The sequence below is a fragment of the Oncorhynchus tshawytscha genome, linkage group LG16, assembly GCF_018296145.1.
Source record: "Oncorhynchus tshawytscha isolate Ot180627B linkage group LG16, Otsh_v2.0, whole genome shotgun sequence".
Taxonomy (NCBI): Eukaryota; Metazoa; Chordata; class Actinopteri; order Salmoniformes; family Salmonidae; genus Oncorhynchus; species Oncorhynchus tshawytscha.
The window spans coordinates 675,070-688,049 of record NC_056444.1 but is presented as its reverse complement, the minus strand read 5'-3'; the positions used below and the strand labels follow the sequence as shown (position 1 = coordinate 688,049).

The 12,980-nt window shown below is 44.5% G+C and overlaps 1 protein-coding gene across 2 annotated transcripts in view; it reads left to right on the top strand.

Annotated features, from left to right (window-relative positions):
- The window catches only part of dlec1 (DLEC1 cilia and flagella associated protein), an 81,322-nt gene that overhangs the window by 27,457 nt on the left and 40,885 nt on the right, over positions 1-12,980 (top strand). For both annotated transcript variants that reach the window (XM_042298658.1, XM_042298657.1), the window contains exons 10-20: positions 1,079-1,252; positions 2,053-2,189; positions 5,207-5,299; positions 5,425-5,515; positions 5,628-5,790; positions 7,308-7,500; positions 7,598-7,819; positions 8,489-8,582; positions 10,301-10,431; positions 10,860-11,219; positions 11,412-11,542. In XM_042298658.1, coding sequence (XP_042154592.1) covers positions 1,079-1,252; positions 2,053-2,189; positions 5,207-5,299; positions 5,425-5,515; positions 5,628-5,790; positions 7,308-7,500; positions 7,598-7,819; positions 8,489-8,582; positions 10,301-10,431; positions 10,860-11,219; positions 11,412-11,542 — 1,789 coding nt within the window. The remainder of the gene's footprint in view (positions 1-1,078; positions 1,253-2,052; positions 2,190-5,206; positions 5,300-5,424; positions 5,516-5,627; positions 5,791-7,307; positions 7,501-7,597; positions 7,820-8,488; positions 8,583-10,300; positions 10,432-10,859; positions 11,220-11,411; positions 11,543-12,980) is intronic.

Genomic DNA, 12,980 nt, shown 5'->3' with positions numbered 1-12,980 from the left:
AAGATCAATGCTAACATATGTTTCCCATGCCAATAAAGATCAATGCATGCCAATAAAGATCAATGCTAACATATGTTTCCCATGCCAATAAAGATCAATGCTAACATATGTTTCCCATGCCAACAAAGATCAATGCTAACATATGTTTCCCATGCCAACAAAGATCAATGCTAACATATGTTTCCCATGCCAACAAAGATCAATGCTAACATATGTTTCCCATGCCAACAAAGATCAATGCTAACATATGTTTCCCATGCCAACAAAGATCAATGCTAACATATGTTTCCCATGCCAATAAAGATCAATGCTAACATGCCAATAAAGATCAATGCTAACATATGTTTTTGCCAATAAAGATCAATGCAATAAAGATCAATGCTAACATATGTTTCCCATGCCAATAAAGATCAATGCTAACATATGTTTCCCATGCCAATAAAGATCAATGCTAACATATGTTTCCCATGCCAATAAAGATCAATCAATCAATGCATGCCAATAAAGATCAATGCTAACATATGTTTCCCATGCCAATAAAGATCAATGCTAACATATGTTTCCCATGCCAACAAAGATCAATGCCAACAAAGATCAATGCTAACATATGTTTCCCATGCCAATAAAGATCAATGCTAACATATGTTTCCCATGCCAATAAAGATCAATGCTAACATATGTTTCCCATGCCAATAAAGATCAATGCTAACATATGTTTCCCATGCCAATAAAGATCAATGCATGCCAATAAAGATCAATGCTAACATATGTTTCCCATGCCAATAAAGATCAATGCTAACATATGTTTCCCATGCCAACAAAGACCAATGCTAACATATGTTTCCCATGCCAATAAAGATCAATGCTAACATATGTTTCCCATGCCAATAAAGCCCCTTGAATTGAATTGAAATACAACTGCGGTCTTAATGATTCTGAGTAAAGAGGAGATAATGTTGAGTCCCAAATATCACCCTATTCCCTATATATTGCACTAAAGTCCTGGTCAAGAGTAGTGCACTATACATGTAATAGGATGCTGTATGGGATGCAGTCACTGACGGTGTTGTGTCATCAGGAAGGTTTCCAGGCGAGGGGGGTATCGTAGCCCCTGGGATGTCCTGCCAGTACACGGTACTGTTTGCTCCAGACTCCCTGGCTGACTACCAAGACTTCCTGGTTGTAGAGACTCAGGCCCAATACCCACTGCTGGTTCCCATCGAGGCCCGCAGACCGCCACCTATACTGACACGTGAGTGGTCCTAACCTCCACCCATACTGACACGTGAGTGGTCCTAACCTCCGCCCATACTGACACGTGAGTGGTCCTAACCTCCTCCCATACTGACACGTGAGTGGTCCTAACCTCCGCCCATACTGACACGTGAGTGGTCCTAACCTCCACCCATACTGACACGTGAGTGGTCCTAACCTCCGTGAGTGGTCCTAACCTCCCATACTGACACGTGAGTGGTCCTAACCTCCTCCCATACTGACACGTGAGTGGTCCTGACCCCCCCCTCCCATACTGACACCTGAGTGGTCCTAACCTCCCATACTGACACCTGAGTGGTCCTGCCCCCTCCCATACTGACAGCTGAGTGGTCCTGCCCCCTCCCATACTGACAGGTGAGTGGTCTTAACCTCCTATACGGACACCTGAGTGGTCCTGACCCCCTCCCATACTGACACCTGAGTGGTCCTGACCCCCTCCCATACTGACACCTGAGTGTTCCTGACCCCCTCCCATACTGACACCTGAGTGGTCCTAACCTCCCATACTGACACCTGAGTGGTCCTAACCTCCCATACTGACACCTGAGTGGTCCTGACCTCCTCCCCTACTGACAGCTGAGTGGTTCATACTACCTAACAAGCAATGATGTTATGATCATTGATTGCTCCGTGTAGCGTAGCCTAATGCAGTACACCTCTAACCAAAGAAAATTGAAAACAGAATAAAAAGTGTACTTAGTTAGTGATTAAGCTCATTCTACCACACACCCTTATGTGTACTGACTTGGTTTGTCCCTCTGTCTTGTGCCCGCCCAGTGCCCAGTGTTCTGGACTGTGGCTACTGTCTGGTAGGAGGGGTGAGATTCAGAGAGTTCCTGTGTTGTAATGAGGGTCTCAGTGCTGGAACCTTCTGCATCCTCCCCCGGAGACAGTGGCCCGCCTCCAACATCAGGGTAAATACAATCACCTCTGGGTTAGGGTTAGAGGTCAAAGGGTAAATACAATCACCTCTGGGTTAGGGTTAGAGGTCAAAGGTTAGAAGGTGAAAAAAAAATCCTCCATCTGTCTGATCAACAGGTTTCATATGATGTCTGTAGGACAGGGTTATATTATGGTCTGTAGGACAAGGTTATATTATGGTCTGTATAACAGGGTTATATTATGGTCTGTAGGACAGGGTTATATTATGGTCTCTAGGACAGGGTTATATTATGGTCTGTAGGACAGGGTTATATTATGGTCTGTAGCACAGGGTTATATTATGGTCTGTAGGACAGGGTTATATTATGGTCTGTAGGACAAGGTTATATTATGGTCTGTAGCACAGGGTTATATTATGGTCTGTAGGACAGGGTTATATTATGGTCTGTAGGACAGGGTTATATTATGGTCTGTAGGACAGGGTTATATTATGGTCTGTAGGACAAGGTTATATTTTGGTCTGTAGGACAGGGTTATATTATGGTCTGTAGGACAAGGTTATATTTTGGTCTGTAGGACAGGGTTATATTATGGTCTGTAGGACAGGGTTATATTATGGTCTCAAGGACAGGGTTATATTATGGTCTCAAGGACAGGGTTATATTATGGTCTGTAGGACAAGGTTATATTATGGTCTGTAGGACAGGGTTATATTATGGTCTATTATGGTCACAGGGTTATATTATGGTCTGTAGGACAGGGTTATATTATGGTCTGTAGCACAGGGTTATATTTTGGTCTGTAGGACAGGGTTATATTATGGTCTGTAGGACAGGGTTATATTATGGTCTGTAGGACAGGGTTATATTATGGTCTGTAGGACAGGGTTATATTATGGTCTGTAGGACAGGGTTATATTATGGTCTGTAGGACAAGGTTATATTTTGGTCTGTAGGACAGGGTTATATTATGGTCTGTAGGACAAGGTTATATTTTGGTCTGTAGGACAGGGTTATATTATGGTCTGTAGGACAGGGTTATATTATGGTCTCAAGGACAGGGTTATATTATGGTCTCAAGGACAGGGTTATATTATGGTCTGTAGGACAGGGTTATATTATGGTCTGTAGGATAGGGGTATATTATGGTCTGTAGGACAGGGTTATATTATGGTCTGTAGTACAGGGTTATATTATGGTCTGTAGGACAGGGTTATATTATGGTCTGTAGGACAGGGTTATATTATGGTCTGTAGTACAGGGTTATATTATGGTCTGTAGGACAGGGTTATATTATGGTCTGTAGGACAGGGTTATATTATGGTCTGTAGGACAGGGTTATATTATGGTCTAGGACAGGGTTATATTATGGTCTAGGACAGGGTTATATTATGGTCTGTAGGACAGGGTTATATTATGGTCTCAAGGACAGGGTTATATTATGGTCTGTAGGACAGGGTTATATTATGGTCTGTAGGACAGGACAGGGTTATATTATGGTCTGTAGGACAGGGTTATATTATGGTCTGTAGGACAGGGTTATATTATGGTCTGTAGGACAGGGTTATATTATGGTCTGTAGGACAGGGTTATATTATGGTCTGTAGTTATATTACAGGGTTATATTATGGTCTGTAGGACAGGGTTATATTATGGTCTGTAGGCAGGGTTATACAGGGTTATATTATGGTCTGTAGCACAGGGTTATATTATGGTCTGTAGGACAGGGTATATATTATGGTCTGTAGCACAGGGTTATATTTTGGTCTGTAGGACAGGGTTATATTATGGTCTGTAGGACAGGGTTATATTATGGTCTGTAGGACAGGGTTATATTATGGTCTGTAGGACAGGGTTATATTATGGTCTGTAGGACAGGGTTATATTATGGTCTGTAGGACAAGGTTATATTTTGGTCTGTAGGACAGGGTTATATTATGGTCTGTAGGACAGGGTTATATTATGGTCTGTAGGACAGGGTTATATTATGGTCTGTAGGACAGGGTTATATTATGGTCTCAAGGACAGGGTTATATTATGGTCTCAAGGACAGGGTTATATTATGGTCTGTAGGACAGGGTTATATTATGGTCTGTAGGACAGGGTTATATTATGGTCTGTAGGACAGGGGTATATTATGGTCTGTAGGACAGGGTTATATTATGGTCTGTAGGACAGGGTTATATTATGGTCTGTAGGACAGGGTTATATTATGGTCTGTAGGGTGGTCAGGGTTATATTATGGTCTGTAGGACAGGGTTATATTATGGTCTGTAGGACAGGGTTATATTATGGTCTCAAGGACAGGGTTATATTATGGTCTCAAGGACAGGGTTATATTATGGTCTCAAGGACAGGGTTATATTATGGTCTGTAGGACAGGGTTATATTATGGTCTGTAGGACAGGGTTATATTATGGTCTGTAGGACAGGGTTATATTATGGTCTGTAGGACAGGGTTATATTATGGTCTGTAGGACAGGGTTATATTATGGTCTGTAGGACAGGGTTATATTATGGTCTGTAGCACAGGGTTATATTATGGTCTGTAGGACAGGGTTATATTATGGTCTGTAGCACAGGGTTATATTATGGTCTGTAGGACAGGGTTATATTATGGTCTGTATAACAGGGTTATATTATGGTCTGTAGGACAAGGTTATATTATGGTCTGTAGGACAGGGTTATATTATGGTCTGTAGGACAGGGTTATATTATGGTCTGTATAACAGGGTTATATTATGGTCTGTAGGACAAGGTTATATTATGGTCTGTAGGACAGGGTTATATTATGGTCTGTATAACAGGGTTATATTATGGTCTGTAGGACAGGGTTATATTATGGTCTGTATAACAGGGTTATATTATGGTCTGTAGGACAAGGTTATATTATGGTCTGTAGGACAGGGTTATATTATGGTCTGTATAACAGGGTTATATTATGGTCTGTAGGACAGGGTGATATTATGGTCTGTAGGACAGGGTGATATTATGGTCTGCATAACAGGGTTATATTATGTCTGTAGTAATTATTCATCTCTCACTGCCAGTCTGTAGTAACTACCAGCTTTGCTGAGGAGCCCCCGTTTGCAGTCAGCCCCTCCCTGTTTGAACTGCAACCTGGGCAGACCACAGTGGTGGAGGTGAGTCAATCAGCTGTTTTGGTCATATCACAGCCTCTAAAGTCAGATAGTGCTTTTGTCTGCACTGAGAAACTTTGTGTGTGGTGTGTGTGTGTGTGTGTGTCTGCGTGTGCGTCATGTCCCAGGTGGTGTTCTTCCCAATGCTGGCAGAGAGTTGCTCCCAGGTCTTCACCATAGTATGTGACAACTGCCAGGTCAAAGACATCACTGTACAAGGTGTGTGTCTGTCTCCCGGTCAGGGCCAGCTGATAGGTCTAGAGCTGGTGTGTGTCTGTCTCCCGGTCAGGGCCAGCTGATAGGTCTAGAGCTGGTGTGTGTCTGTCTCCAGGTCAGGGCCAGCTGATAGGTCTAGAGCTGGTGTGTGTGTCTGGGGAAGAAGAGGTCCCTGCTCTCGGAGAACTCTGTGACGTCACAGCTGAACACTATGTCCGCTTCCCCACTGCCAACCCTTACTCCGTCCAACAGAAGACACTCACCATCAGGAACAACACGTAAGTCCTGCTACCTGCCCTAACCCTTAAACTCCTAAAGTCGATGTCAGCGCCCCCACATACATCTAATTAGCATATTTAAAAAACCCTATTATTAGACCAGCTACCTGCCCTAACCCCTAAACTAACCACCATCAACAACACGTTAGACCAGCTACCTGCCCTAACCCTTAAACTAACCACCATCAACAACACGTTAGACCAGCTACCTGCCCTAACCCTTAAACTAACCACTATCAACAACACGTTAGACCAGCTACCTGCCCTAACCCTTAAACTAACCACCATCAACAACAACACGTTAGACCAGCTACCTGCCCTAACCCTTAAACTAACCACCATCAACAACAACATGTTAGACCAGCTACCTGCCCTAACCCTTAAACTAACCACCATCAACAACACGTTAGACCAGCTACCTGCCCTAACCCTTAAACTAACCACCATCAACAACACGTTAGACCAGCTACCTGCCCTAACCCTTAAACTAACCACTATCAACAACAACATGTTAGACCAGCTACCTGCCCTAACCCTTAAACTAACCATCAACAACAACATGTTAGACCAGCTACCTGCCCTAACCCTTAAACTAACCACTATCAACAACAACATGTTAGACCAGCTACCTGCCCTAACCCTTAAACTAACCACTATCAACAACAACACGTTAGACCAGCTACCTGCCCTAACTCTTAAACTAACCATCAACAACAACACGTTAGACCAGAACCCCTTTCCAAATGTAATGTTTCAGATCTGATCTATATGTCAAATCAAAATCAAATCAAATCAAATTTTATTTGTCACATACACATGGTTAGCAGATGTTAATGCGAGTGTAGCGAAATGCTTGTGCTTCTAGTTCCGACAATGCAGTAATAACCAACAAGTAATCTAACTAACAATTCCAAAACTACTGTCTTATACACAGTGTAAGGGGATAAAGAATATGTACATAAGGATATATGAATGAGTGATGGTACAGAGCAGCATAGGCTATGAATGAGTGATGGTACAGAGCAGCATAGGCTATGAATGAGTGATGGTACAGAGCAGCATAGGCTAGGCTATGAATGAGTGATGGTACAGAGCAGCATAGGCTATGAATGAGTGATGGTACAGAGCAGCATAGGCTATGAATGAGTGATGGTACAGAGCAGCATAGGCAAGATATGTTTCTGTAGATGTTTGCAGAAATCTCTCTTTCTGTAGAATACTTTTTCTCACCTTTTTTTTCCTCTCTGTCTGTCTCTCTGTCTGTCTCTGTCTGTTTCTACTCTGTCTGTTTCTACTCTCTCTCTGTCTGTTTCTACTCTCTCTCTGTCTGTTTCTACTCTGTCTGTTTCTACTCTCTCTCTGTCTGTTTCTTCTCTCTCTCTGTCTGTTTCTTCTCTCTCTGTCTGCTTCTTCTCTCTCTCTGTCTGCTTCTTCTCTCTCTCTGTCTGCTTCTTCTCTCTCTCTGTGTGTCGCTGTCTCTCTCTCGCTCTCTCTCTATATGTATGTCTGTGTGTCAGTCACTTGGAGCTGGCGTTCCATTGGCAGATCATGCAGCCCAACTTGCAGACCCTCCTCCCTGGGGAGATCCCTGACCCCGCCCACATCCAGTACCACTTGGCCAATGACGACGTGTTCTACGTCAGCCCCGCCTCCGGCCTGCTAACCCCCCTACAGGACCATGAGTTCCTCCTTACATACCAGCCCCAGCAGGTAACCTCTGACCTCTAACCCGACTGGACCATGAGTAGCTGTAGGGTGTGATTCACTAGGTGCATCAGTGTAGTAAAAGTTGATGTGTTTTATCCAGTTGATGGACTACCACCGTGTGTGTCACCTGGTAGTGAGGGATGTCCCAGAGCTGCCCAGAGAGGATGAACCTCTGGACACCGCCCCCAAGGTGAACGATGTGATTGTCATGGAGATAGAGGTCAAAGGGTTGACACAGGCCTACCAGGTCCTGTTGGAGCCTTACTCTATTCATATCCCTGGAGAGGTGTTCATAGGCACCACCATCCGCAGGAGCTTCAAGGTAATCAGTTATGATAGTACATCAATGAGATACTTTATGTTTACCCAGTGGGCAAATTGACCAAGTGACGCGCTTACATCCAAATTGGCCAAGTGAAGCGCTTACGTCCAAAATGGCCAAGTGAAGCACTTACGCCCAAATTGGCCAAGTGATGCGTTTACGTCCAAATTGGCCAAGTGAAGCGCTTACGTCCAAAATGGCCAAGTGAAGCGCTTACGTCCAAATTGGCCAAGTGACGCGCTTACGTCCAAATTTGGCCAAGTGAAGCGCTTACGTCCAAATAGGGCAAGTGACACGCTTACGTCCAAAAGCATATGGTGAACTGGTGATGTCTTTGCCCACAGGGTAAGTACAGTAGTCTATGTTCTCTTCTCCAGACCACCATGGTACCAGTAGTCTCTGATGGTCTGTTCTCTTCTCCAGACCACCATGGTGTCAGTAGTCTCTGATGGTCTGTTCTCTTCTCCAGACCACCATGGTGTCAGTAGTCTCTGATGGTCTGTTCTCTTCTCCAGACCACCATGGTGTCAGTAGTCTCTGATGGTCTGTTCTCCAGACCACCATGGTGTCAGTAGTCTTTGTTCTCTTCTCCAGACCGCCATGGTGTCAGTAGTCTCTGATGGTCTGTTCTCCAGACCACCATGGTACCAGTAGTCTTTGTCTCTTCAGATGTGGAACAACAGCAGATCCAGAATCGCCTTCCTTTGGGAGAGGAGTGGTGACTGTCACATCATGGAGGTGGAGCCCCCTGCTGGGGAAATAGGTACACATCATGGTCACACACAGATAGATAGAGGCCAATGAATAAATAACAAATATGTATATATATTTATTTCCTTTATTATTTCCCCCTAACCCTACCACCCATCCCCTAATTGGAGTAAACAAATGAACAACAACACCTGGGCGTATATTTCCAGCTTATCCATACTGTATACATTTAACACACAGTCTATTTATTTAGTCCCCATCCTTCCAGCTTATCCATACTGTATACATTTAACACAGTCTATTTATTTAGTCCCCATCCTTCCAGCTTATCCATACTGTTTACATTTAACACACAGTCTATTTATTTAGTCCCCATCCTTCCAGCTTATCCATACTGTATACATTTAACACACAGTCTATATATTTAGTCCCCATCCTTCCAGCTTATCCATACTGTATACATTTAACACACAGTCTATATATTTAGTCCACATCCTTCAGCTCCACTCAACCCCTCCCATCTATCTCTGAACACCATCCAGTTTTTATTTCTATTTGCCATATATTTTTCAACTGTGCTCTCTGTGATGTTTCACAAAAGTTCTGAAATATGTTAATATGTTAGAAATATGTTATCTACATAAGTATTCAGACCCTTTGCTATGAGACTTGAAATTGAAGTCAGGTGCATCCTGTTTCCATTGATCATCCTTGAGCTGTTTCTACAACTTGATTGGAGTCCACCTGTGGTAAATTCAATTGATTGGACATGATTTGGAAAGGCACACACCTGTCTATATAAGGTCCCACAGTTGACAGTGCATGTCAGAGCAAAAACCAAGCCGTGAGGTCGAAGGAATTGTCCGTAAAGCTCAGAGACAAGATTGTGTCGAGGCACAGATCTGGGGAAGGGTACCAAAAAATGTCTGCAGCATTGAAGGGCCTCAAGAACACAGTAGCCTCCATCATACTTAAATGGAAGAAGTTTGGATCCACTAAGACTCTTCCTAGAGCTGGCCGCCCAGCCAAACTGAGCAATTGGGGAAGAAGGGCCTTGATCAATGGTCACTCTGACTAACAGAGCTCCAGAGTTCCTCAGCTCCAGAGCACTCAGGATCTCTGACTGGGGCGAAGGTTCACCTTCCAACAAGACAACGAACCTAAGCACACAGCCAAGACAATGCAGGAGTGGCTTCAGGACAAGTCTCTGAATGTCCTTGAGTGGCCCAGCCAGAGCTCAGACTTGAACCCGATCAAAGATCTCAAGAGAGACCTGAAAATAGCTGTGCAGCAATGCTCCCCATCCAACCCTGATAGGATCTGCAGAGAAGAATGGTAGAAACTCCCCAAATACAGGTGTGCCAAGCTTGTCGTGTCATACCCAAGAAGACTCTATGCTGTAATTGCTGCCTAAGGTGCTTCAACAAAGTACTGAGTAAATGGTCTGAATACTTATGTAAATGTGATATACATATTCTTTATCCCTTTACACTTGTGTGTATAAGGTAGTAGTTGTAGAATTGTTAGGTTAGACTACTCGTTGGTTATTACTGCATTGTCGGAACTAGAAGAACAAGCATTTCGCTACACTCGCATTAACATCTGCTAACCATGTGACCAATAACATCTGCTAGCCATGTGTATGTGACCATTAACATTTGCTAACCATGTGACAAATACAATTCGATTTAATAGAATGCTCTGTTGACTGACTAGTGGTTAGTAAACTGATCTGTTGTCTGACTGGTTGACTGTGTGTTTGTGGTCCAGAGATGAACGAGTGTTTTGACCTTGAGCTGGTTCTGACCGGAGGGCGACCAGGTGCGGTCATATCCAGACTGCTGTGTCATGTTCAGCACCATCACCAACCTGTTGCTCTGGTCATACAGGTCACCTTCAAGGTGAGAGAGACTCCTATCATAGCTGTCTAAACGGCATCATCCGCTGAGTTAGTCATTTTCAGAGAGACTCATATCATAGCTGTCTAAACGGCGTCATCCGCTGAGGTAGTCATTCTCAGAGAGACTCATATCATAGCTGTCTAAACGGCGTCATCCGCTGAGTTAGTCATTTTCAGAGAGACTCATATCATAGCTGTCTAAACGGCATCATCCGCTGAGTTAGTCATTCTCAGAGAGACTCATATCATAGCTGTCTAAACGGCGTCATCCGCTGAGGTAGTCATTCTCAACACGAGATTTGATTGGAGAGTATTACCTGACAGTTAAACATTCTGAAAAGTATTGTATAGTGCTCTACCAGTACAACAGATGTATCCTTCATCTTTGTGTAACCTCGCCAACTCTACTTCCTCCGGTGTGTGTTCCAGGGTCCGCAGGTGTCTGTGAGTGTTCCCAGTCTTGACCTAGGTCTAATGCAGCTAGGTGACCAGACCCAGGCCACCATGGTCCTCACCAACACCACTCATCTAGAGGCCTTCTGGAGCCTGGGGCCAGAGAAGGCAGAGAGGACAGACAGTCTGGAGTCTGGGAAGGCAGAGAGGACAGACAGTCTGGAGTCTGGGAAGGCAGAGAGGACAGACAGTCTGGAGTCTGGGAAGGCAGAGATGACAGACAGTCTGGAGTCTGGGAAGGCAGAGAGGACAGACAGTCTGGAGTCTGGGAAGGCAGAGAGGACAGACAGTCTGGAGTCTGGGAAGGCAGAGAGGACAGACAGTCACCACACACAGGTAAACACACTAACAAGTGAGTTAAAGGTAAGTTAATGTAAAACACTGAAATATCACACATACTGTAATATTGAGGTATTGCCTCTGGTCGCCCTGGTAAGTGTTTTACAACAGTTTGTCCGTTTGTACTGAGACCTGATAGTCCCATTGTTGTCCTCTGTTGGTGTTTGTCTTCTTCTCCTGTGTTGCTAGATCACAGTGCAGCCGTGTAAAGGAGTGCTGCCCTCTCTGGCCTCCTGCAGTGTAGACATCCTCTTCAGACCCCTGTTCTGTCAACACTTTGACACCGTGCTTGAGCTGGCTGTGGAGAATGGCCAAGGATGGTGAGGATTCCACCTATGCCTTCAACACTAATTGTACCAATAGGAAATAAATTTATTAGCTAGCAAGATCTATATCTGTGAATCAGCAACCTCTAGCTGTGCTGGTCCTGTCTCCAGTCACCTCGAAATGTACTGGTTCTGTATCCAGTCACCTCTAACTGGACTGGTTCTGTCTCCTGTCTCCAGTCACCTCTAAATGTACTGGTTCTGTCTCCAGTCTCCAGTCACCTCTAAATGTACTGGTTCTGTCTCCAGTCACCTCTAAATGTACTGGTTCTGTCTCCAGTCTCCAGTCACCTCTAACTGTACTGGTTCTGTCTCCTGTCTCCAGTCACCTCTAACTGTACTGGTTCTGTCTCCAGTCTCCAGTCACCTCTAAATGTACTGGTTCTGTCTCCAGTCACCTCTAACTGTACTGGTTCTGTCTCCAGTCTCCAGTCACCTCTAACTGTACTGGTTCTGTCTCCAGTCACCTCTAAATGTACTGGTTCTGTCTCCAGTCTCCAGTCACCTCTAAATGTACTGGTTATGTCTGTCTAGTCACCTCTAACTGTACTGGATCTGTCTCCAGTCTCCAGTCACCTCTAAATGTACTGATTCTTCTGTCTCCAGTCTCCAGTCACCTCTAAATGTACTGGTTCTGTCTCAGTCAGTCACCTCTAACTGTACTGGTTCTGTCTCCAGTCTCCAGTCACCTGTACTGGTTCTGTCTCCAGTCACCTCTAACTGTACTGGTTCTGTCTCCAGTCTCCAGTCACCTCTAAATGTACTGGTCCTGTCTCCAGTCACCTCTAAATGTACTGGTTCTGTCTCCAGTCACCTGTAACTGTACTGGTTCTTTCTCCAGTCACCTGTAACTGTACTGGTTCTGTCTCCAGTCACCTCTAAATGTACTGGTTCTGTCTCCAGTCACCTGTAACTGTACTGGTTCTGTCTCCAGTCACCTCTAACTGTACTGGTTCTGTCTCCAGCCCTGTCTGGCCCTGTCCTGTAACTGTACTGGTCCTGTCTCCAGTCACCTCTAACTGTACTGGTTCTGTCTCCAGTCACCTGTACTGTCCTGTCTCCAGTCACCTCTAACTGTACTGATTCTGTCTCCTGTCTCCAGTCACCTGTACTGGTTCTGTCTCCAGTCACCTCTAACTGTACTGGTTCTGTCTCCAGTCACCTCTAACTGTACTGGTTATGTCTCCAGTCACCTCTAACTGTACTGGTTCTGTCTCCAAGCACCTGTAACTGTACTGGTCCTGTCTCTAGTCACCTATAAATGTACTGGTCCTGTCTCTAGTCACCTATAAATGTACTGGTTCTGTCTCCAGTATCCAGTCACCTCTAAATGTACTGGTTCTGTCTCCAGTCTCCAGTCACCTCTAAATGTACTGGTTCTGTCTCCAGTCTCCAGTCACCTCTAAATATACTGGTTATGTCTCCAGTCACC